The sequence below is a fragment of the Neovison vison genome, chromosome 13 (assembly GCF_020171115.1).
Source record: "Neovison vison isolate M4711 chromosome 13, ASM_NN_V1, whole genome shotgun sequence".
NCBI classification, from domain to species: Eukaryota; Metazoa; Chordata; class Mammalia; order Carnivora; family Mustelidae; genus Neogale; species Neogale vison.
In genome coordinates this window covers 47,255,621-47,277,354 of record NC_058103.1, presented here as the reverse complement: position 1 = coordinate 47,277,354, position 21,734 = coordinate 47,255,621, and the positions used below count along the sequence as shown (strand labels likewise).

Here is a 21,734-nt window from a genome sequence, read left to right as displayed (position 1 = left end):
GCCCGCCATGGTCCCAACCTCTACCCCACACTCCTCTTACTTCATTATGATTTTCCCATAGTACTTACACATTCTAAAATACTAAATAATGTACTTATTTATAATAATATTGTCTTCCCTTGCCAGATGGCAAGCTGTCTGGGAGCAGGGGTTTCCATGTATAGGTTCACAGGTGCATCCAAAGTATCTGGAAGACTGTCTGGCACAGAGATGAGACTTAGCAGCTTTGCTGAATAATTAAACAGATAGATTCATGACCCATCAAACCCCAGATCAACTGCTAGTTTGAAGTTCAGGTTAGTTGATGGTAAAAGTTGGCTTCTCCTTCCTGAAGCATAGAGGGGCTAGTCTTCAGAAATGAAATTGTCTGTGCTTCAGTTCCCATTGGACATTTCATTCAAGATAGGCCAAAGGACTTCTTCCAATGCAGGGGAAAAAGACAAAAGACTTTTTTTAAAAAAGAGATTGAATACTTAGAACCCATTATACTTCTTTTCCAAAATTAGCTTTATCCCCTACTCAAGTCTGGTGGGTCCCTTCAGCACTCTGTCTGAATCCTCTTCCAACTGCTCTACAGTTGGGGGTGGTTGGGGTTGATTACCAGAGACAGTTCCAAATGGCTGGAAACTTAGGGCCCTGAAATAAACAAAGTCAGGTACAAACAACTTAACTTTTTGTTGTTTCTATTGTTGTTTTGCATTAAAGGGTCAATTCCAGGAAACAGATCTTAACAACTGCTTTTTCACCACTTGTTCAAGAAATCCATTATTTGCAACTGCATGTAAACTTTCCTTTATTATTTTCCCTTCTTTGTCTGGTTCATTTTTCTTCTTCTTCTTCCTCTTTTTTTTCCCCCACTAGTATTTCTTTTTTTTTTTTTTTTTAAGATTTTATTTATTTATTTGACAGAGAGAGATCACAGTAGACAGAGAGGCAGGCAGAGAGAGAGAGAGGGAAGCAGATTCCCTGCTGAGCAGAGAGCCCGATGCAGGACTCGATCCCAGGACCCTGAGATCATGAACTGAGCCAAAGGCAGCAGCTTAACCCACTGAGCCACCCAGGCGCCCCTCCCCACTAGTATTTCATTAATTATATAACCAGCATGTACCACGTATATATATACATATACCACAGTATATGCCTATTGCTGCAGCTTTGATCAAATTTCAGTTGAGGCAAGACAGTCTTGAAATTGGTTTTCCTGATTCTCTCTTTGAACAGCTTAGTTGGAAAACACAGATTGTCTCACTGTGCCTCATTAAAGCTGTACAGTTATCCCCTGATTTTCAAAAGTTTGCATTATACTATTTCACTATTTTTTTTAAAGATTTTGTCTATTTATTTATTTATTTGAGAGAAAGAGAATGAGCATGAGAGGGGGAAGGTCTGAGGGAGAAGCAGAGAAAGAGAATGAGCATGAGAGGGGGAAGGTCTGAGGGAGAAGCAGACCCCGCCGGCTGGGGAACTTGATCCTGGGACTCCAGGATCATGACCTGAGCTGAAGGCAGTCGAGCAACCATTACAAAAGACCTCTGTCAGCCCCTTTTTTTGCTAACTGAAAGAAAGGGGATTTTTGCTTTTACAATAAAAGACAAAAAGCAAAAACAGTTTGCAACATTTGTTTTGCAGTGAGCCATCCTAGAGACAGCAGCAACAGTGGCACCACCAAGCCCCCTTCCCCGGGAACCACAGTCAGCAACTCTGCATCAAACCTCAGCGCTTTGAACTATCTGTGAGCATCTGTGCCTTATTTTAGTTTATTCTGTACATTCATTAGTGAGATGTGTTTTAAGGTATCAGAAAAGCCTAAGAGAGGTCATTTTTGAGGTCTGGGAACACTTAAAAATGTTTTTCCATGTAAATTAATGGTAAATACTTCTTTGCTTACTCCATTTATAGCTTACGAAAATTTTCAGAGGAACACTCTACTTTTAGATGGTGGGGGAAACCTGTATTTTGATCTGACAGCACACTTTGTATTTCCCATGAGTTATTACTTTCTAACTCTAGATTATAAGTATTTATTTACATATCTATCTTGGCTATTAAACTTCCTGAAAATACCTTATTTATATGCCCCACAAATGCTAATACAGTGTTAAATAATAATCTGTTGAAATGAAATGAAACATATAGAGTTGGCTTACCCCCAAGAACTCCAGTAGCTCCTCTTTGCATGGCATGAAAAGCCTTTCTTTCTTTCTTTCTTTTTTTTTTTTTAAATTTTACTTATTTATTTGACAGACAAAGATCACAAGTAGGCAGAGAGGCAGGCAGAAAGAGCGGGGCGGGGGAGGGTGAAGCAGGCTCCTTGCTGAGCAGAGAGCCTGATGCAGGGCTCAATCCCAGGACACTGAGATCATGACCTGAGCCGAAGGCAGGGGCTTAACCCACTGAGCCACCCAGGTGCCCCATGAAAAGCCTTTCTTGATCAGGCCCCCACCTCTGTCCACTGTTACATCAGCTGTTACTCTCTCCTGCCCTCCAGACTCTGGATCATGCTGCTGCTCTTTCCTTGCCTCCCTGAAAACACATTACCCTTTGACTGCCTGGTGGACTCCTTGCCATCTTCAAGCCATAGTTTATGCTTGTTTATCTTTATTGTTTGTCTTCTCTCGGTGGTCTTTTAAACTATGTGAAAGTGGGGGCCTGGTCGGTCTTGCTCACTGCTTTCTCACCAATGTCTGAAAATAGACAGGGACTTGATCAGTCTTAAGTACAGTAGTTTTGACTATTTCCAAAAGGCAACAGGGAATCACCCAATGATACGAACCATTAAAAAATTATAAACAGGTTTTTGTTTGGGAAAGGCACTATGGTTGCTGAAGGGGGTGGGAGGGAATGGATTGGAGAAGGCCAGACTGACCCTAAGAAATCTGATCACTGGAGTTTGCAAAAATGATAAACGCCTGATTTGAGGTGGGAGGAGGTGAAGGATCTAAGACATGAGAGAACAACAGGAATGGATGATCTATGAGATGCTATGACTAGGGGTGAGAGGTAGTAAAGGATGGCTCCGTTTCTGGCGTCAGATTCCGCAGCTGGTGGTGATGTCTGGAACCATGACACAGTGTTACAGTTGTACGTTTACTTGTGGATCTCTCCCAACTAGTCTGAAAGCGACCTTGCTGAAAGTCTTTGAATTAGCAGTGTAAGAAGAGCACCTGTTGGGCACGTGGGTGGCTCACTCGGTTAAGTGTCTGCCTTGAGCTCAGGTCATGATCCCAGGGTCCTGGGTTTCAGTTTGGAGTGGGACTCCCTGTTCAGTGGGGAGTCTGCTTCTCCCTCCCCCGCCACCCTCCCCCCGCCGCCGCTTGCTCGTGCTCTCTCTAGCGAGCGCTCTCTCTCAAATAAATAAAATCTTTAAAAAAAAAAAAGTACCTATTATGTAGGAGGCATATAATAAATGAATGAATGAACACATTAAAAATATTAAACAGTATTTCTATGGCCCAATGGGAGGAATGGCTAATAAAAATTCTACATTGACTATTCTCTGCCTGCTCTATCAGGAAGACAAGAAAAGCAAGAGGAAACTGGCTCGGAAAACGGGATAACTGGCTTTTCAGCCGCTTTCTGCCTATTGTACAACCAGGAAGCTGACAATAAAGTTTATTTGAGCGTCGACGTGCCCTGACGTGGTCCCGCCTCCTCTGCCAGAGCCGCGATTGGTGGGCATTCGCCGGCTCCGCCGTTCCTAAGCACCGATTGGCGAGGGCCGCCGTCATTTCGGAGCGTCCAGGGGCCTGCCCGCCCTTTCGCCGCGTCGCCGGTGCCTGCGCCGCGCGCTCCTCCTCGCCTGTCCTCTCCCGGCCGAAGCCCGGGAGACCAGAGCGAGACGCGGGGACCATGTTCCGACGCAAGCTGACGGCCCTTGACTACCACAACCCGGCTGGTTTCAACTGCAAAGGTGAGACGGCCCAGGCCGGCCGCGCGTCTGTGACCCCGCCGGCGGCCGCCTTTTCAGCGTCCGCACCCGGGCTCTCCACCCGGACTCTCTGCGGCCTTGTTTCCCCCCTGGCGGGGGGGTCCTCTGGCCCAGCTGCCCAGCGCCCGTTTTCCGCCGCCCCTTGGCTTCGGAGCCCCCTCACCCACTCCTGCCTGCACACAAACACTTTGTGCACTTGCTAAACTCCCAACCGGCAACCCACACCCACACCTTTAGCACACGAGAGAGTATTCGCTTTCTCAATTAGCCCTTCAGCTCCATGGTTCCCCTGGTAATTGGGCGATACTTTCAGCACATTGCTGAAATCTGGGGAAGGTGCTGAGTAACTTAAGAGACTAGTTCACTGCCCTCCAGGAACTAGGGGGTGATGGCGGGGTGGGCTCAGTGGGACCCCACCCAGCAGTTTGAGATCCTGCACAGTTAAGTCCAGGACCGACATTGTTGGGGTAAGCACGCACAGTAACAGACTTGTCGAGTCGTGCAGAAAAAGTTAATAGCAGGAGATCAGGGCGGTTGAATTGTAAATGGAAAGGTATTTGGGGTTTCTCAGCGTTAAACTTTTAAAATGCATTAACACTGGTACCCATGTTATTCAGTACATGTTATTCAATCACTACTCTCGCGTCTTCAAGAGTTTTTGGCCTTGGGTAGACTAACAAGTTTGAAAGTGATTCCGTACAACCCAGAGTACTAAGACCATTGTATCATCCTCAAGACTTTCTAATGGCAGCTTGAATTTGAAATTGAAAATGGTTTCTGAGCAGTATAAGGGTGTTTTGTTGATCTCCTGTAGAAGCATATCAATGTATAGAACCTTGTTTTTCTACTTTATGTAATGAAAAAGGGTCAGTAGCAGTAGAACTTTGATCTAGATTTGATTCTTTGGACCTCAGTTTTCTCATATGTAAATTGGGGATATTACTTTCCTCAGAAAGGTGTGGGAGAATTAAATGAATGAACTTTTCTTCCGTTTGCATTTATGACAGTAAATGACAATGATATTTTCTGTTCTTCTGTGTTGTCATTTAGTTTCTTGTATTTTACTGTTATTTTGCTATAAATTTAACTTTGCCCAGTCCGCCCTCATTTTCCCCTCCCAAAAGAACTGGAATAATAACCAACACTTAAATAGCAAAACTGTGTGCCAGACGCTTTTATTATCTTTATTTTATCTTCATAACAACCCCAAGAGGAAAGTCCTGTTATGCTCATTTTGTAACTCAAACTGAGGCACAGTAATTTAAGGTGATTAGCCCAAGTTCACACAACCACTGAGCGTTTGTAGCTGGAATATGAATGCAGGCCAGAATTTGAACAGAATATTTGTTATTCCGTTCATCCAAAACCTGCACTTTCAACTCCTCTATTTCAGGCAGCTCAGATAATTTACTCTTTGAGTTCAAAACAAAACAAAACAAAACCACGAAGCCATTTATTTGTTAGAAGAAAGTGTTCTTATCTAGTGTTTCTAGTGATTTACGAAATGTTTTTGTTGCAGATGAAACCGAATTTAGAAACTTTATTGTTTGGCTTGAAGACCAGAAAATCAGACACTACAAGATTGAAGACAGAGGTAATTTAAGAAACATCCACAGCAGTGACTGGCCCAAGTTCTTTGAAAAGGTAATGAATTAGAAAGTTAAACAAAATTAGTACAGAGAGCTATTCTAAAAATGTTATGAAGACAGTTAAGCTTAAAATTACTTTGTTCTTTTAAAATAAGTAAAAATAAAAAAGATCAGTGTTAGAAAAGCTGGGATTTCAGGGATTTAACTTTATTATGTTTGTCTTTAAAACAAATACTACCTTTTGCAAGTTTTCAGTGTTAGAAAATTTTGTCTGTAAACGCTATGAGGTTTCTTAAATAAATGGTCACATGTATTCTACAAATGGTAAAGGTGACCAAAATCAGACTTTTTCCTAGACCAAAAGATAGCGATAACACACTTATTTTATTAAAGTAAGACTTAAATGTGCTTGAAAACGAAAATTATTTCTTGTTTGTGGTTCTGTTTAACATACAAAGATGTCCATTGTTGTGTACAATATAAATAATCCTGAAGGGGCACCTGGGTGGCTCAGTAGGTTAAAGCCTCTGCCTTTTGCTCAGGTCATAATCCCAGGGTCCTGGGATGGAGCCCCCCCATTGGGCTGTCTGCTTGGCAGGGAGCCTGCTTCCTCCTCTCTCTGCCTGCCTCTCTGCCTACTTGTGAGCTATCAGATAAATAAAATCTTTAAAAAAAAAAATTACAAATAATCCTGAAAAGTTCTGTGGATATAGCTTATTTTTGTAGCTGGAATAATTTTCCCATTGACTTAGTTTAATTGTAGTAACATTTTTACAGAAAGGGGAATTGTTTTCAAATTAGAATAAAAATCACGTTTTCTAGTATCATTATATGAAACATTTTAATCAGCTATGTTACTTTGAAGAGTAAGGTATTTTCCCTTAAAAATATGAAAATTGACTTAATTTTTATTTGCCACAGCAAAGGGATTCGTAACTTTTGGAATTACTTTCAGATCATGAGACATTTTGGGTATCTTTAATATTGGTAATTTTTTATACTTTCTCTTTAGAATCAAGAGTTTATGAATTAGGGAAGTGTGTAAGTTACACACTAGTTCTATGACCATAGACAAGTTTCGTTAAGCTTTCTGTCTCTCAGAGTTGTCAATAAACGGGATAACAGTGGTTCCTATGTCAGAGCAGTGGTGTGTATTGCTAATGGGTGATATATAGCTGTGCTCAGCCCATAGAAGTGCTATATGCTTTATTATTTCCCCTGCCTCTACTACCATTATCACTACTACTGGATTATTTTCTTTTGCTCTTAAAAAGGTGTTTTGTTTTGTTTTGAAATTTTGGTATTTTTAAGACCTGAAAATATGTTGTTAGGATTTTATATTTGTTTAAATCACATTTCATGACCCATTCATATGTGTGAGACAACACATAGTTTCACAGAAGGGTATTTGAAGAATAAAAATTTTTCTAATGAAAAACACCTAGAAATGATAGTAAAGTAGGATAACTTAAATATATTGGAACTTACAATCCAAACAGATACTGTCTTTCAAGTTGGTCTCTTTGGAATGATGTCAATTGTTTAAAGCATATTCATAACTTTTGGAATTACTTTCAGATCATGAGACATTTTGGATATCTTTAATACTGGTAATTTTTTATACTTTGAAGGTGGATTTGTTTTCTGCATCATGACCATATCTTATGAATGAGGTGTTTTCATTATTAGCAGGGGTATGAAATTTTTGGTTAGAAAATGAGTTACAGCTAAAAAGTACTAATCTATTAATTAGGCCCAAAAGGATATCCAAGAGGAGCTGTAGAAGTTTTGACTAATAGTGTTGTTCCTGAAACGAGATTTTTAGCTCCTAAGAGACCATTTGAAGGACAGTGGTCTCTTGGCTACACAGCTTCTGGCAATCATCTAAAATGGTTGGTTACATTCTACATGTGTCATGTGGCTTACTGTATTCAGTGGCGTTTCCATAATATGAAAGCTTGGTTTAGAAAATAATTGGTTTATTTGTATATTCTTCTTTTGAAAGCTTTTTGTTTGTTTTTAAATCATTCCATGTGTTTTCAGACCTGGAATCAGAAAGTTTATGTTCAAGTTCTCAATCAAGTTGTGTAACTGTTGGCAAGTGTTAATATCTAGGCCTTTTTTCCTCATCGTAAAATAAGGAAGTTGTTTTAGATCAGTGGCGCCCTACCTGGAATCTCCAAAAGTAAAAATTTGAAAAAGCATGATGGAAGTACTTTTTTTCCTTATGTGGTACACTTAAATGTTTCCTTCCTTTGGATTATATAATTACATCAACAATTTAGTAATGTAAATGTTGTTTATATTCTTAGAGATCCAAACTAAGATCTCTTTCAACTCTACCATTTTTTTCATTCTGTGACATTATAGTAATAATGAAACTAGATATTTTTTTTCTTCACAGTATCTCAAAGATGTTAACTGTCCTTTCAAGATTCAAGATCGACAAGAAGCAATTGACTGGCTTCTTGGTTTAGCTGTTAGACTTGAATATGGAGATAATGGTATGTTTTGTGGGGAATGTGTATTTTAAAGAGAGGAAGAGGAAAGGGAACAAAAGGAGTGTTTCAAAGTAGGGACTTAACAGTTTGAGTTTCTCTGTCTTACATTGTTTCACCTCTGGTTCATTATAAGTTTTATATATCCTCATTTTACTTTTTAGCATCTGGTGAAAAGTTTACTTTCATAACCATCCTTCTATGTTCATTTCTCATCCCCTATAACTCCTAAATTGTCTAGGAAAGACTTTTCTTCAAAAAAGTTGTTTTTTTGTTTTTGTTTTTGGGTTTTTTTAATCATAAGACATTAAAAGCAACTATCTTTCATTGGTATTTAGATTTTTCTTTTAGAATTTGGGAATGGTGTTTCCTGGTATTTGTCTTCTCACAAAGTAACATTAAATTGGTAAATTTGCTGTCTTTCACAGTCTGCACCTTAGCCTTCTAGATTAAATTGTTAGAGTCTTAGAATTGATAGGATTTCAGAGTATTGTTTGCAGCAGGTAGTTTCACAAGAGACTGAAACATAGATCTAATGCCAATAGGTACTATAGGCCAAAATATGTTTATTATATATGTTTCATGTTATTTTATTATAGACACTTAATAATATTAGAAACTTTACGGGGTGCCTGGGTGGCTCAGTGGGGTAAAGCCTCTGCTTTCGGCTCAGGTGGTGATCTCAGGGTCCTGGGATCAAGCCCTGCATTGGGCTCTCTGCTTGGCGGGGAGCCTGCTTCCCCCTCTCTCTCTGCCTGCTTGTGATCTCTGTCTTTCAAATAAATAAATAAAATATTTTTAAAAAATAATATTGGAAACTTTTTAATATTCGTACCTGTAGTTAAAAAAATTTCCAGTAAACTTGTGTTTCCTCTCATTAGACTATTTCATTTTGAAAGGCCTGCCAGTGTCTAAATGCAAGATCCAATTATCTTATCTTACCTGCATCTTCTGAGTTTTATGTTTTCTCTTTTATCTGGTTGTCACTTCCCAGTCCTTTTCATCTTCTGCTTTTGAAGCCTTTTTTTTTTTTTAAAGATTTGTTTATTTTAGAAAGCATGCATGTGTGGACACAGAGTCAAGGGTGGTGGTGGGGGAACAGAGGGAAAGAACATCAGGCAGACTCTCCGCTGAGTATGGAGCCCGAGGCGGGGTTCTGCCTCAGGACCCATGAGATCATGACTTGAGCTGAAACCCAGGAGTCCGATGCATAACCAACTGAACCACCCAAGTGCCCCTTTTGAAGCCTTTTTGATCATTGTCTTCTTTTTCCTCCCATTCTGTCACCATCCATCTTTAACGATGTCCATTGTACCTTTTATTCTTCATTCCCACTGCTACCACCCTGGTTTAGGCTCTTACATTTTCTGCTGAGATTATTGTAGTATCTTTCAGACTCATCTCCCATTAGTGTCATCCTTTGTTTTCATTCTCATGGCCCACCAGGCTTACTTTTTGAAACATAAATGTTTTAGAATGCCACACTTTGCTTTCAGAGAACCTCTTATTATATATTCAGAAACAACATTGCTTTCCCTTTTTCTATGAAAAGAGCTCCAGATCCTTTGGCCTGGTATTCAGGGCCTTTGATAACTGGCATCTAACCAGTATTCACATACTTGACATCCCAGCCAGACTTATAAGAGTGCTGTTTCCTGTTTAAATCTTTTTATCTCCCCTAGATTTCTTTGCTTACACTTTTCCTTGGCCATTATGCCATGTCGGTCTATCTATACACATCTAAGTCCTATTCATGCTTGTAAGATCCAGCTTAAATGGCACCTAGCAACAGTAATATTTTTTCTCAACTTTCATAGCTCTTAGCCTTGTATATTTTTTGTCATTCGTCACTTGCCATTTTGTTTGTATGTCTTGCTTGCCTCATTAAATTAAAAAAGTTGATACTCAGCCTTTTTCCCCTATGTAGTACTTCTACCAGTTTCTTATTGATGCTGTAACAAATTACCACAAATTCAGTGACTTAAGACAATTCATTATCTTACAGTTCTGCTTTGGAGGTCAGAAGTCCAACATCTGTCCTACTTGGCTAAAGTCAGTTAGTCTGCAGGGTTGCTTCGTTTTAGAGGCTTTATAGGAGATCCATTTCTTTGTCTTTTTCGCATTCTTAAGGCTGCCTGCATTCCTTGACTCTTGGCCGGGTTATAAGAGTTATAGCGTAACAGCTTCAAATCTCCCTTGTGACTCTGCATTGTCACATCCTCTCTGACTCTGATCTTCTTGCCCCCTTATAAGGATGCTGTGATTATATTGAGCCCACCTGGATAATCCAGTATAATCGCCCATTTCAAGGTCCTTAATCACATCTGCAGAGTCCCTTTTGCCATGTAACATAACATAATCATAGGTTCCAGAAATTGGGATAATGGACGTTTTGGGGCTGAGGGGTGGGGAGGCAGGGGACTAGTCATGATTTTACTGCCACAGTATCAGACATGGTTTCTCAGATACAGTAGATGTGTTTATCAACTTTAATAAATGGTGAATACAGTGTATGAATGCTTATGTATACTGCTACGGAGCATCAGCCAGCTGTTTTTTTGCTGGTTCCTCAGACTTAAATTTCAGAAGCCTTATGGCAGAAATCTTCAGGGAAGTTTTAAGCTCTTTCTTTACTTTCAGTTTTAGTTTAGAAAGAAAACACTTGTGATTCTCCTTCTTTATAAATAAATGTAATCATAAGCCTTGGTAGCATTAGTTGACTTTTACGGTCTTCAGCAAAATCTGTTGTGGTCTGAGTTGGTGGAAACTCTGTTAGTTAATTTGCAACAAAATTTTCTCCAGCTTTTCCAGTGTTTTTCAGCTATTCTCCTCCAAAATTATTTTCACATCTCAGTTTATTTTTGTTTTACCCTTCTTTTATTTCACGTGTCCCGTTTTTATAATAGTGCAGTTTAGGTTACATAGGTACCAAGAACAATAGATGCCATATGATTGTGTGTCCTTGCAGTTGACAGTTGTTCTTAAGTACATTTAAGTACATAATAGCATGGTCTTTTTTAGTGAAAAAAACAAAACGAAACAAAACTGAGTTTGTATCTGAAATACGGTAAATGTTTGATGTGGAAAAATTGTAGTTGGATTTTATTTGAAGCTTTAGTTGAATTATAGTTGAAAAGTAAGTAGTATCAAAAGCATATTTAAAGTCTAAACTAGAAAACAAGTTTGTAATTTTTTGGAAAAGTGTTAAAGTAGTAATACTGTCCCTTATCAACAGGAGGTGCTATTGTTGTTTTGTTTTACATTAATATGTTGCTTTCTTCTGATATTTAAGGTATTTAAATTTTTTATTATTTGATGAAACCATTGTGGATTTTTATTGTCTGTGCCATAACATTTTTTAAATCCTTTCATTAGCTTGTCAATTAAGGTGATTAAAATCTGACTTAAAATGTTTTCCTTTTAACTTTGACATAATTTCAGACTTACAGAAGTTGCAAAATAGTACAAAGAATTTTCACATTTCCATATGTTGCAAATGTTAACATTTTACTTCATTGGCCTTATTGTCTATGTACACATATGCACATATGTAATTTTTTCTCAATCATTTGATAACTTAAAAACGTTCTTTCCCCATTACATGCTTAAATGCACATATACAGAAAATAAATGATACCATATTACATAATTACAGTACTGATTCAATATTGTTATATATAGTTACAACTCACATTTCACCAGTTGTCTCAACAAGGTTCTCTATAAAAGCAAAAAACAAAAGCAGTCCTGGACCATGTTCTTCATTCAGTTATTATATCTCTTTAGCCTGCTATCATCTGGAACATTTACTCAGTCATTATTTGTGCTTCGTGATGCTGACATTCATTTTGTAGAATGTCTCCCAGTTTGGGTTTGTTTGAGGTTTCTTCATAAGTAGGTTCAAGGTTTGTACTTTTGTTAAGAATAACACAGAACTAATGTGTTCGTTTAAGGTAGTGATATGCCCTGTTACTGGTCATGTTGTTCTCATCACTTCGATAAGGTTTTTTCCACTGTAAAGTTAATATTTTCCCCTCTGTAATAAATATGTATCTTGTGGGGAGATACTTTGAGATGATGTTAGTATGCTTTTGCTCTTCAGACTTGAGCCCAAACTTTACCTTTAGCTTCCATTTGATTTTTCTTGCCTGAGTCAATTACTATGTTGATGATTGCTAGAGGTGTTTTTCTAATTTCATCATTTGTTATACACTTATTTGTTGGCTTTTTTGCTGTAAAGAGGCGCTTTCTCTTCTCTCCACTATATTTTTATTCAAATTAGTGTAGATATATGGATTCTTCTTTTACTCGGTGGGCACAATGTTTTTTTGTTGTTTCGATGTTCACGCTGTTCCAATTTTGGCCAGTGGGAACTCCATTACACTAACCCCTGTCTGACTTAAAGTTTGATGCTTTTATTTTCCCTCTTGTTTCACTCAGAAATCACAGAAGCGCTGTAACCAAAGATGGCATCTTGGGCATTAAGTTTAGTGAATTATTATTAAATACGTGTATTTGTAAAGTCTTTAAGTTTTGTAAGGTATTTCTCAAGTGAAGGTAATAAAAGCTGCCTTTGGAATTCTCAGTTTCAGGTCTCCATATGATTAATTTAGGTTTATTTTAGATGATGGTGTATTTGAAGTGCTGATTTTTTTTTTTTAGAAGACAAGGTTTTTGGATTCCATATATGGCATTCAAAAAATTCGGGAAAAAACTTTTTAGTAAGTTTGTATTTAATCTCATGTAACCTCTACCTACTTTCTTCCGTTCTTCTACCCCTGCCAAGTTTCTGAGCAGACTGTAAATGCACACCCTCTCTTCTCAAATGTAGATGGTATTTGAAATGTCTTACTTTTAGAAATGTTAATGAAGAGATATTTGTATAGATATTTCAGTAATCATTTTAGCTTAATCAGAAAGCTACAATCACATTGCCTTCTAATGGATTTTTTTATAGCATAAAAATAACTTTGGGTGAGTTATCTTATGCTTATAATCAGTTCGGCTCAGTTAAATTCCGTAAATAAGCAATGTTTATTTTACCTTAAGGTACAGTTCTACAAACTGTATTTTTGCCTGTGTTTACAGCTGAAAAATACAAGGACTTGGTACCTGATAACACAAAAAATGCTGACAATGCAGCTAAAAATGCAGAGCCATTGATCAATTTGGATGGTAAGTATGTAAATGCATATCATCAACATTTTTGGTCCCTTACATGTTTTTTTATTTCCTAGAATGAGGAACCGTGGGTTGACTTGGTTTTGGTAAATTAGGAATGCTTTATGTTGATGTTTTATTTTCTGTTCTTTTTATTAGCATTTATAGTATGTATTCTCCCTCCTCATATAGCTGAATATCTGAATGTTAGAATGCTATTCTTTGATTTCTTCATACTGACTTGGGGATCTGATTTGTATTTAAGCATGGTGGTGATTATTTGCCTTCCTAGATGCGTAAAATATTTTTTCTAATCTAATGACATGAGACAAGTTAGGTAAAATTTGTCATCTTCATTTCCAGATACCTTTAAGTATTCTCTTTTTAAAAGTATAAAGATTGTATTATAATAATTTAAGTATTCTTTCATGAGAGATCCATTGGGACTTATAATTTACAAGTTACTCTCATGGATTAATAAGCTCCTTACCCTTATGAATTAGTATGCTGCTTAGACAAACTACAGCTGCTTAGAGAAAAGGTTTTTGGGAAAATTGTCTACTGAAGGGATCTAGTTTAAAATTAATAGCTTTGGGAAGAAATACTACTTAAAAGTCCCATGTAAATGTGCCTTGCAGAAAAAGTTACAGCACAATCCTAACGTGAGTTAACTTGGTAATTTATGGTTTGGTCAATGTGGCTGATCAATAGGGAACCCATTGACCTCATCAGTTTACCTAATGGTCTATGCCCCTACACTGCTCTCAGCAGCAGCGGTTTTAAAAACGAAGTTTTTTTTTTCTTGTTATTGGAAAATTAAAAATGTTTTTTGTAAGTTTATATGCTTATATATATGTTTATAATTACATGCTTGCAGAGCTGTAAGTTTCCATTTTTAATCTTTTATAGTAAATAATCCTGATTTTAAGGCTGGTGTAATGGCTTTGGCTAACCTTCTTCAGATTCAGCGTCATGATGATTACCTGGTAATGCTTAAGGTTGGTTTCATATTCTTGATTCTTGGCAGAAACTGTATGGAGAAGAAAAACCTCATTTTCTAAAAGTTACCTATGTTTGACATACAGATATATGACTAAATGGCCAGAATGTGGAGGAATGTGGTACTTAAAGCAGATTTCATGATTTTGTCTATTTAGATTATCTAATAACAACTAATACCAAAGTGTGTTCACTTTGTGCCTGCTACTGTGCTCAGTCCTTGGCAAAGAGGATTTCATTCCCAATAATCCCGGAGGTAGTGGAGGTAGATGCTGGTATCCTTTCATTTTAATACGAAGAAATTGAGACCTGAAGAGGATAGATAATGTCCAAGATGACACAGAAAATGAGAGAGCCAGAATTTTAATCTAGGCACTCTGACCATGTGGTCTCTTCTTTTTCCTGTATGTCTCTACTTCTATTTAGTCAGTCCTTTCAAAGATTTGTGATCTGTATTAACTAAGATAATAGAAAATGCCAAAATGAGTCATGGTAGATTTGGTCAAAAATACATACCCCAGGGTGCCTGGGTGGCTCAGTTTGTTGGGCAACTGCTTTCAGCTCAAGTCATGATCTTGGAGTCTCGGGGTCAAGTCCCACATCGGGCTCCCCAGCTCCATGGGGAGTCTGCTTCTCCCTCTGACCTTCTCCCCTCTCATGCTCGCTCGCTCGCTCTCAAATAAATAAAATCCTTAAAGAAAAAAAAATACCCCAGAATCTCTTTGAGGACTGAATGTTTTTGTTTTCCTAGTGCCCCATCCTATATAGGTCACTCAGTTCATATCTGTACTTCAGGGAACTCAGTGATGTGAAAGAGGTCTCTTATTTCTAAGTGGAAGGATATACTCCTACTTCAGAAGATTATGTCACATAACTTTGACAGTATGGGCCGGTATGGAGGGACAGGAGTAATATTTAAGACACTTATGGTTCCAGACTTGGAAATTATTATAGAAATTATTACTGATTTTATGAGAAATTGACAAGCATTTGACTATACCTTATACATGTAAGTTACCTTAATCTACTTTGCAGTAAATTTTATAGTTAAATTCCATTTTACCCACAAGAGATTAGCCGTAACTTATTCTACTTTTTAGAATTGTTTGTACTAAGTGATAGTTGTAACAAGAGAAAAACTATTTCTAGATTATTATAATTCTCTATTCTGAATCTGCATGTTAACTCAGATTTTCTCAACTCCTATTGGTTGCCAAGAGACAAAAAGTTGGGTTGCCGGGCTGGCTTAGTGAGTAGAGCATGTGACTCTTGATCTCAGGGTCATGCGTTTGAGCCCCACTTGGGTGTAGAGATTACTTAAATGAATAAATAAATTAAAACTTCAAAAAATGAGATAAATTTGTTTTATTGAAATTTAGCTCTTTCAGGGTTTCGTTCTTTACTCAGGAATTATGTAAGTTGTTTTGGCACAGTTGGGCAGTGGTCATGTCACCTTTAATCATAAACTGAGTGAGAAGACAAAGAGACTAGCATACCTGTGGTGCTTTTGTTAGACTGTAAAAACCCAAAGGGGAAAGGCATAAATCAATAATCAAAAGCTTTATAAAATTGTAAGCTTCATGAAGCATTCAAACAATCCATGACAAGATGGAAAACCTCTTGATAGGTTTGCCACATCATTGACTATTCTGCAACTAGACTGATTAATAAATTTGTGACTCCTATTAAAGACTGGTATAATGGCTTTTAAATGTAGCATTTGGCTTGTTATATTAGTAAGTTTTCAAGTTTCTACCCTTCAGTTACAATTGTTATCCACTAATTAAAATTCCATTTTAAAAAACCTTAGTTTTTGAGTGTGTGTAGATACATGAATGCACTTGTGTCTGCCATAATAAAACACCTCGGTGATGAAGAAAAAAAGTGTTGTATGAGGGAAGTGAAAACATTTTACTATAATTACATGAACAAAAGTCAAGGACAGTGTATACGATATGCTACTCTTTGTGTCAGGAGTTTGCGTGTATGTGCGCATTTATGCTTGGGCAAACTTGTAATACAATCGAATCCTTGTAAGGATACACAGTAATCTGGTTCCAGTGATTGTCTAGAGGGATGGTTGAGTCCTGGGTAAGAAGGAGACCCCTCCCTTTTTGTTTAAATCACGTATCCTTTGTTAAAATTTTTCATGCATATAAATTACCTATTCCAAAAAATGCTTTTAATTGTTGAGAGCATCTTTCCACATTATAAAGTATTAAAATGAAAACTTTCATTCTGTCATCAGTTTTGTTTTTATTGGCTGATTTTGCTAATGAACATTTTGTTAATGAACTAACTTCATCAAATTGGGTATCCTTATTCTCTAGATTTCAGAACAGAAAAGGTGAACAGCCAATAAAAAAATAAAAACTACTTTTGCGTTTCTTAGGCAATTCGCATTTTGGTCCAGGAGCGCCTGACACAGGATGCAGTTGCTAAAGCAAATCAAACAAAAGAGGTATGCATTATTTTTTCCAATAAATTTTAAATTAATTATTAATGAACGTTTCTTCTGGTATTGCCATGAGTTCAAATTTTTTATGTATCTGCTTAAGATAACCATTCTTTGTTAAAACTGGTTGGAGTAAGGGTAGCTTATTTCAGTGGGAGTGAATTTGGTTCTTAAGCAAATTATAGCCATTATTGAGTGAAAAATAAATTTATTTCATACTTTAAAGCAGTTATTGATAGTATACCCACAGTCCACCAGCACAAACCATTGCACGTGCCCAGTTGTTAGAGTATTTACCTCGCAGAATTTACTGGGTTATTTTGATTAGTTGCTGGAAAATAGAACACACGTTATCTTTATTAATTTCCTTCTTTTGACCTAAATCCTATCCTTTCTCTTTGGTTTCTTCAGAGAAATCTGTTCTCATTTTATTCACATTTCTTAGCATCACTTATGAGAAAGTAATTTACGTAAGGTCATCTAGTTGGTAAGTGGTCGAACTCAGGCAGTCTGATTGAAGAGCCAGCGCTCTTATGGTAGGTAGGGACAAAGATCTGTGTTTGAAGGCCTACATGAGCTAGTTGACCAGCCCAGGTAAAGGGGTAGGGACATAGAGACTATATTAGAGTGTAAGTTCCTGGGTACAGGTGACTGCACCTGTCATTTTTCGGTCCTACTTTGTAGGCTAAGGAAACCATACACCCTATTTTTCCCTGAATTCTGCAATATTTTAGATGAAGTGCACTAGAAATTCAGATTCTCCCTGAAGTCTCACTGACTGGACTGTGTAGAGAAATGTCCTCAGGGATTAGCAGCAGCATCTGCAGTTGTCTGATAATGCTTCTTACTGTGCATAGATACTGCGATGAATGTCTTGGACACAAGGGACATTCTAGATTCTGGTCCTTTTTTTTTCTCTCCTAAATCCCCAATGTCTTTTGTCCTCTGATCCCATCTTTAGCAAGGCCCAGCAGTGTGAAAAGGTTTTTTAATGCCAGGGCAGTGTAGTTCCCCCTAAAAAACACTGTTTGTTTTAAAGGCTTTTATTGCTTATTAATTATGTATGGATTAGGCCACTGGAAATTGGATTAAAGATCAGCTTCTTTCACCCACACTGTAGAACAGACAGTAAATTGTTCGGCATAATAAAATCATTCGTGCATTCACTGATGCAGCAAAACAGTGCCTTTGGTTTGAAGGCAGTGCAAATAAGGGCATAGCCAGATCTTTTTGCTTTTGTTTGGAAAGTAAAATTTTCAGTGCTCCTGGTCTTAAGTTAGCGTCCCCTCAAGGTACCATGCAAAATAGTAATATACAGGAGAAGTTCTTACAGTGAGTGTTCTTGTTTATAACTATAACTAGCTCTTGGGGCATTTGGTCAAGATCTTTAGGGCAGCTGTTCTTGGTCTCTTGGCAAATAAAATGAAAACAAAACTGACATAGAAAGCCACTCAGTGCAATTCTACTTGTTAGTTTTGCTTGCTGAATTTACATGCCTGTTTATTTCTTCACTTATATAATGTATTATTTTAAAGTAGTTGGAGTATAGGTAGGTTTGCATTAATAGGCAAGAATCGAATAGTGACAGCTTAGCATTTTCTGACATTGAAAGTATAGATTTTATATAGTATGATCAGCAGAGTTTAGACTGCCTGTTCTTGTTGTTACTGTGAACTCCACAGAGTTCAGCATCATGGTTGCCATCTTTGGCATAACTCTGTAGAGGTACTGATGGGTTAACTAAATGGTTTAGAGTCTGCTCATTTTCCTTGATTTTAGAGTAATTTCCAAAGAACTCTAGGTAATCTGGTAATCATCATGCTAGCTGAAAGAGAAGTAATACATATGTTAGATTTTGTATAAAGACAAATTAATGTGCTCAGAAATATTAAAAGTAATTCTATCCCATTTGCCCTGTACTCTGCTGCTTATTGGAGCTAAAACAGGACAGCAGCAGCCCTGCTCATCTACCCTTCCATAGCAGCAGTGACAGAGTGTAGCTGTGAAAGGAACAACTGCTTTATATGCCTAGTCTTATGGGAAGGAATGGGGGATGGAACTAGCTTCCCACTACACGCAGAGGCCATTCTTTCACTCCTCAAAAGGCAAATTTAGAGAACATTCTCCACCCCACTTGCCACTGCAGCTAAAAGGGTTAACAAAACAGCTAGCTGATTTTCAGTTACAGATGAGAAAAGAACATGATTCTTAACTATAAAGTTTCATTTTGTCCTTTTCTTTTTTAAGGGCTTGCCTGTTGCTTTAGACAAACATATTCTTGGTTTTGACACAGGAGGTGAGTGATTTTGTTTGAACTCAACGGTTTTTAAAGAGAAACGGGCAAGTAAACGGTCTTGAATACTGATTAATGCAGTTTTCTTATAAAATAGATGCAGTTCTTAATGAAGCTGCTCAAATTCTGCGATTGCTGCATATAGAAGAGCTCAGAGAGCTACAGACAAAAATTAATGAAGCCATAGTAGCTGTTCAGGCAATTATTGCTGATCCAAAGACAGACCACAGACTGGGGAAAGTTGGAAGATGAACGTTTTAGGATTTCAGCTTCTCATCTACTTAGTACAATTGGGAACCATGTATGCTCTGGCATGTGTTTGGAAATCAAATGTCACATTTTCAGGGGAAGAATCCTAGAAATTTGACTATGTTCTTGAGATTTACCATCATTGCTTTTTCTTTAATAAAGTTCAGGAAAGTGGATTTTTTTTTTTTTTGACTGCTATGTTTCTGTGTCTATATAATTAATCATCCTCTTTTGTGGTTGAGGTGCATGCCAACCCCCGGCTTTGTTATATAGACAATACAGATCCTCAAATCCTAGGAAAACTTAAAATATTTTATTGGAGTAATCTAGAAAATTTGAGAATTGTTACATCTTTGGTATTTAAAAATGTAGTGACTTCTGAGGGTAACTATAGAGGGACTTACAGGATCATTAGATACAAATTGAAACATTTCTAGCACCTTTTAATATAAATAGAAATGCAGTGATGCAGAGGTAAAACAAACAAACAAAAAAAAAAAAACAACTTTTGCTGGGAAACTATAAATAAGTTGTTTTTTTCCCCACCAGTTCTGCATAGCTTTCTCTAGATCAAGGCTTATAATCCTTGGGATTGTGTCTTTATACTGATCATCCTACCTTAATTACTTGGCCAGGAAGAATTCTTAGCAAAAATCAGATTTAGGGTTTTAACATATTCTTATTGGCTCTTCGTTGAATGCATTTGACCTTTTAAATATGATAGAAATGTTTATAAAAAATTGCTTAATAAGCAATAATTAAAATTGTTATTTTTAAAACCTGTAGTAACTTTTGTTTTTCAAAATACAGTAGTAAAGATTGAGGTATAAACTTTTCACAAGACAGAGTCTTTTTGTACTGAAAGTGTTCAACTTGAAGGTCCAATTCCTTATTCCACTTTCTTCACCTTTGTTTGCAGTAAATGTTCTTTAGGGTCCAGATTCTGATTGTAAACTCCAAGTCCTGATGCCATGTTTACTTTCTTCCTGTGAGTAGAGGTGAAAGGAACAGTGGGTGACTATTTTACAATCCTGTTGCCACAGCAAGTATTTTAAAGGGGAAATATCCTAATAGGCTGATCCTTTTTGTGTATGGTTGAGCTTATGGACTTAGGGTGAACAGTCTTTACTACCCTATGTGATGGCCATTAACTTTCCCATTCAAAGTGGCTCTCAGTGGTGTCAGTGGCAGCAGCCGTATTTGAGCCGAGGGTAATCAGTTGCCAGATACATCGTTCTCTACCCTGCTGGTCCAAAGGAGCAGCCTGAGCATTTTATTTACCTGCTGGGCAGTAGGGGTAGACTGCAGTTATCCCATAGAGATGAGACCGCTGCTCTGGGAGATACTCATCAGTAAACTGGCCGCTGTCTCTATTCACAGATATAACACCATCCCTGGTAACAGAAAGGAAGAGTAAATTTGTGGGATAGAAAAAAAGTTACTTTCAGTAGAAAATCTCTGCTAGCCAGCATTCTAGAGTATCTTTTTAATTTAACCAAGTGTGTTTTGACTCCTTTAGATTCAAAGATTTTCCTGTATCAGTGGTTCTCAAAGTAGTCCCCAGACCAGCATCATCTGGAAATCTGCTAAAAATACAAATTCTTGGGCCCCAATTTAGACATACTGAATCAGGAATTATGGGATGGGACCTGGCAATCTCTTTTAACAGTCCTTTGGAATGATTCTTATGCTACCCTAAATTTTTGAGAACCACTGGTATAAATCAGTGCTTCTCAGCTCTTGCCAAACAAATTACTCGAGGAGCTATTAAAATACTGATGCATGGACGTCCTGCCAGACCAATTAAATCAAGACTGCAAAGGATGGGGTAGAAAGGCTTAGACATCTAGATATGTTTTTAATATCCCTCCTTGGAGAACTAGTCTAAATTACAGTACTTTTCCTTCTCCCAGGTGGACAACTAGTATGTCCATGATGTCATTTTCTAAAAATCAATTTAAATCCTACAGCTAATACACCTCATGGTCCCACTTAAGTATAGTCTTTTTTTCCCTGAAGATCAGATTTAGATTAATGCACTTGCTTTCTTAGACAGTTTAGTATCATCTCTGCCATTTTTAAGCAACCTGTGAGCAATACCATTATGATTTTAAAAGCAATAACACTTGAACAATGCTATCTACTAATTAAGAGGTAATGAAAACTTCAGTGGAGAGTTTAATTACTAAAGTCATTAGAGGCATTAGATAAATGCTACTAATGGTAGTATGTCTTCCAGACTAGTTGCCTTTTCAGGCTTGGCCAGGGTGTGTCAGGCTCACCTCCTCCAGTCTGTGTGGTAGAAGTGATCTGTGTAGCTAACAATACTGAAGGGGTAGTTGAGGTTGTTCTGAATAACACGCCGTCCAGTCCCATCAGGAAGTGTACACTCCAGTTTTTTGGTTCCTTTTAAAACATCAGAGAGGGAAAATGAGATCCTTTCATACCATGAGAAAGAAATTTTTTTGCCGAAAATAATTGTGGCAGGTAGAGGCCTTCCAAAAGGAAACAAAGGTAGAATAGGAAATAAGACATTTTATTCCCAATGCAGTGATACAAATTA

General features: G+C 37.6%; 2 protein-coding genes across 5 annotated transcripts in view; one reads left to right on the top strand and one right to left on the bottom strand.

The window, feature by feature from the left end:
* The first annotated feature begins 3,743 nt into the window (after positions 1–3,743).
* On the top strand, positions 3,744–19,347 carry RTRAF (RNA transcription, translation and transport factor). Its single transcript, XM_044230969.1, has 8 exons — positions 3,744–3,910; positions 5,448–5,572; positions 7,922–8,021; positions 13,104–13,190; positions 14,085–14,173; positions 16,567–16,635; positions 18,877–18,925; positions 19,020–19,347. Exons 1-8 carry the CDS (start codon positions 3,850–3,852, stop codon positions 19,172–19,174), a joined length of 735 nt encoding a protein of 244 aa, XP_044086904.1. The 5' UTR covers positions 3,744–3,849; the 3' UTR covers positions 19,175–19,347.
* Positions 19,348–19,843: 496 nt separating this feature from the next.
* NID2 (nidogen 2) overlaps positions 19,844–21,734 on the bottom strand; it is a 61,951-nt gene continuing 60,060 nt past the window's right edge. For 2 of the 4 annotated variants that reach the window (XM_044230965.1, XM_044230966.1), the window contains exons 19-21: positions 21,454–21,577; positions 20,453–20,565; positions 19,844–20,157 (exon numbers count right to left, since the gene is read on the bottom strand). In XM_044230965.1, the coding sequence (XP_044086900.1) occupies positions 20,147–20,157; positions 20,453–20,565; positions 21,454–21,577 (248 nt within the window). In that variant the 3' untranslated portion in view covers positions 19,844–20,146. Of the gene's footprint in view, positions 20,158–20,444; positions 20,566–21,453; positions 21,578–21,734 lie in introns of those variants that run through there. The other 2 variants (XM_044230968.1, XM_044230967.1) reach the window with 1 other exon arrangement.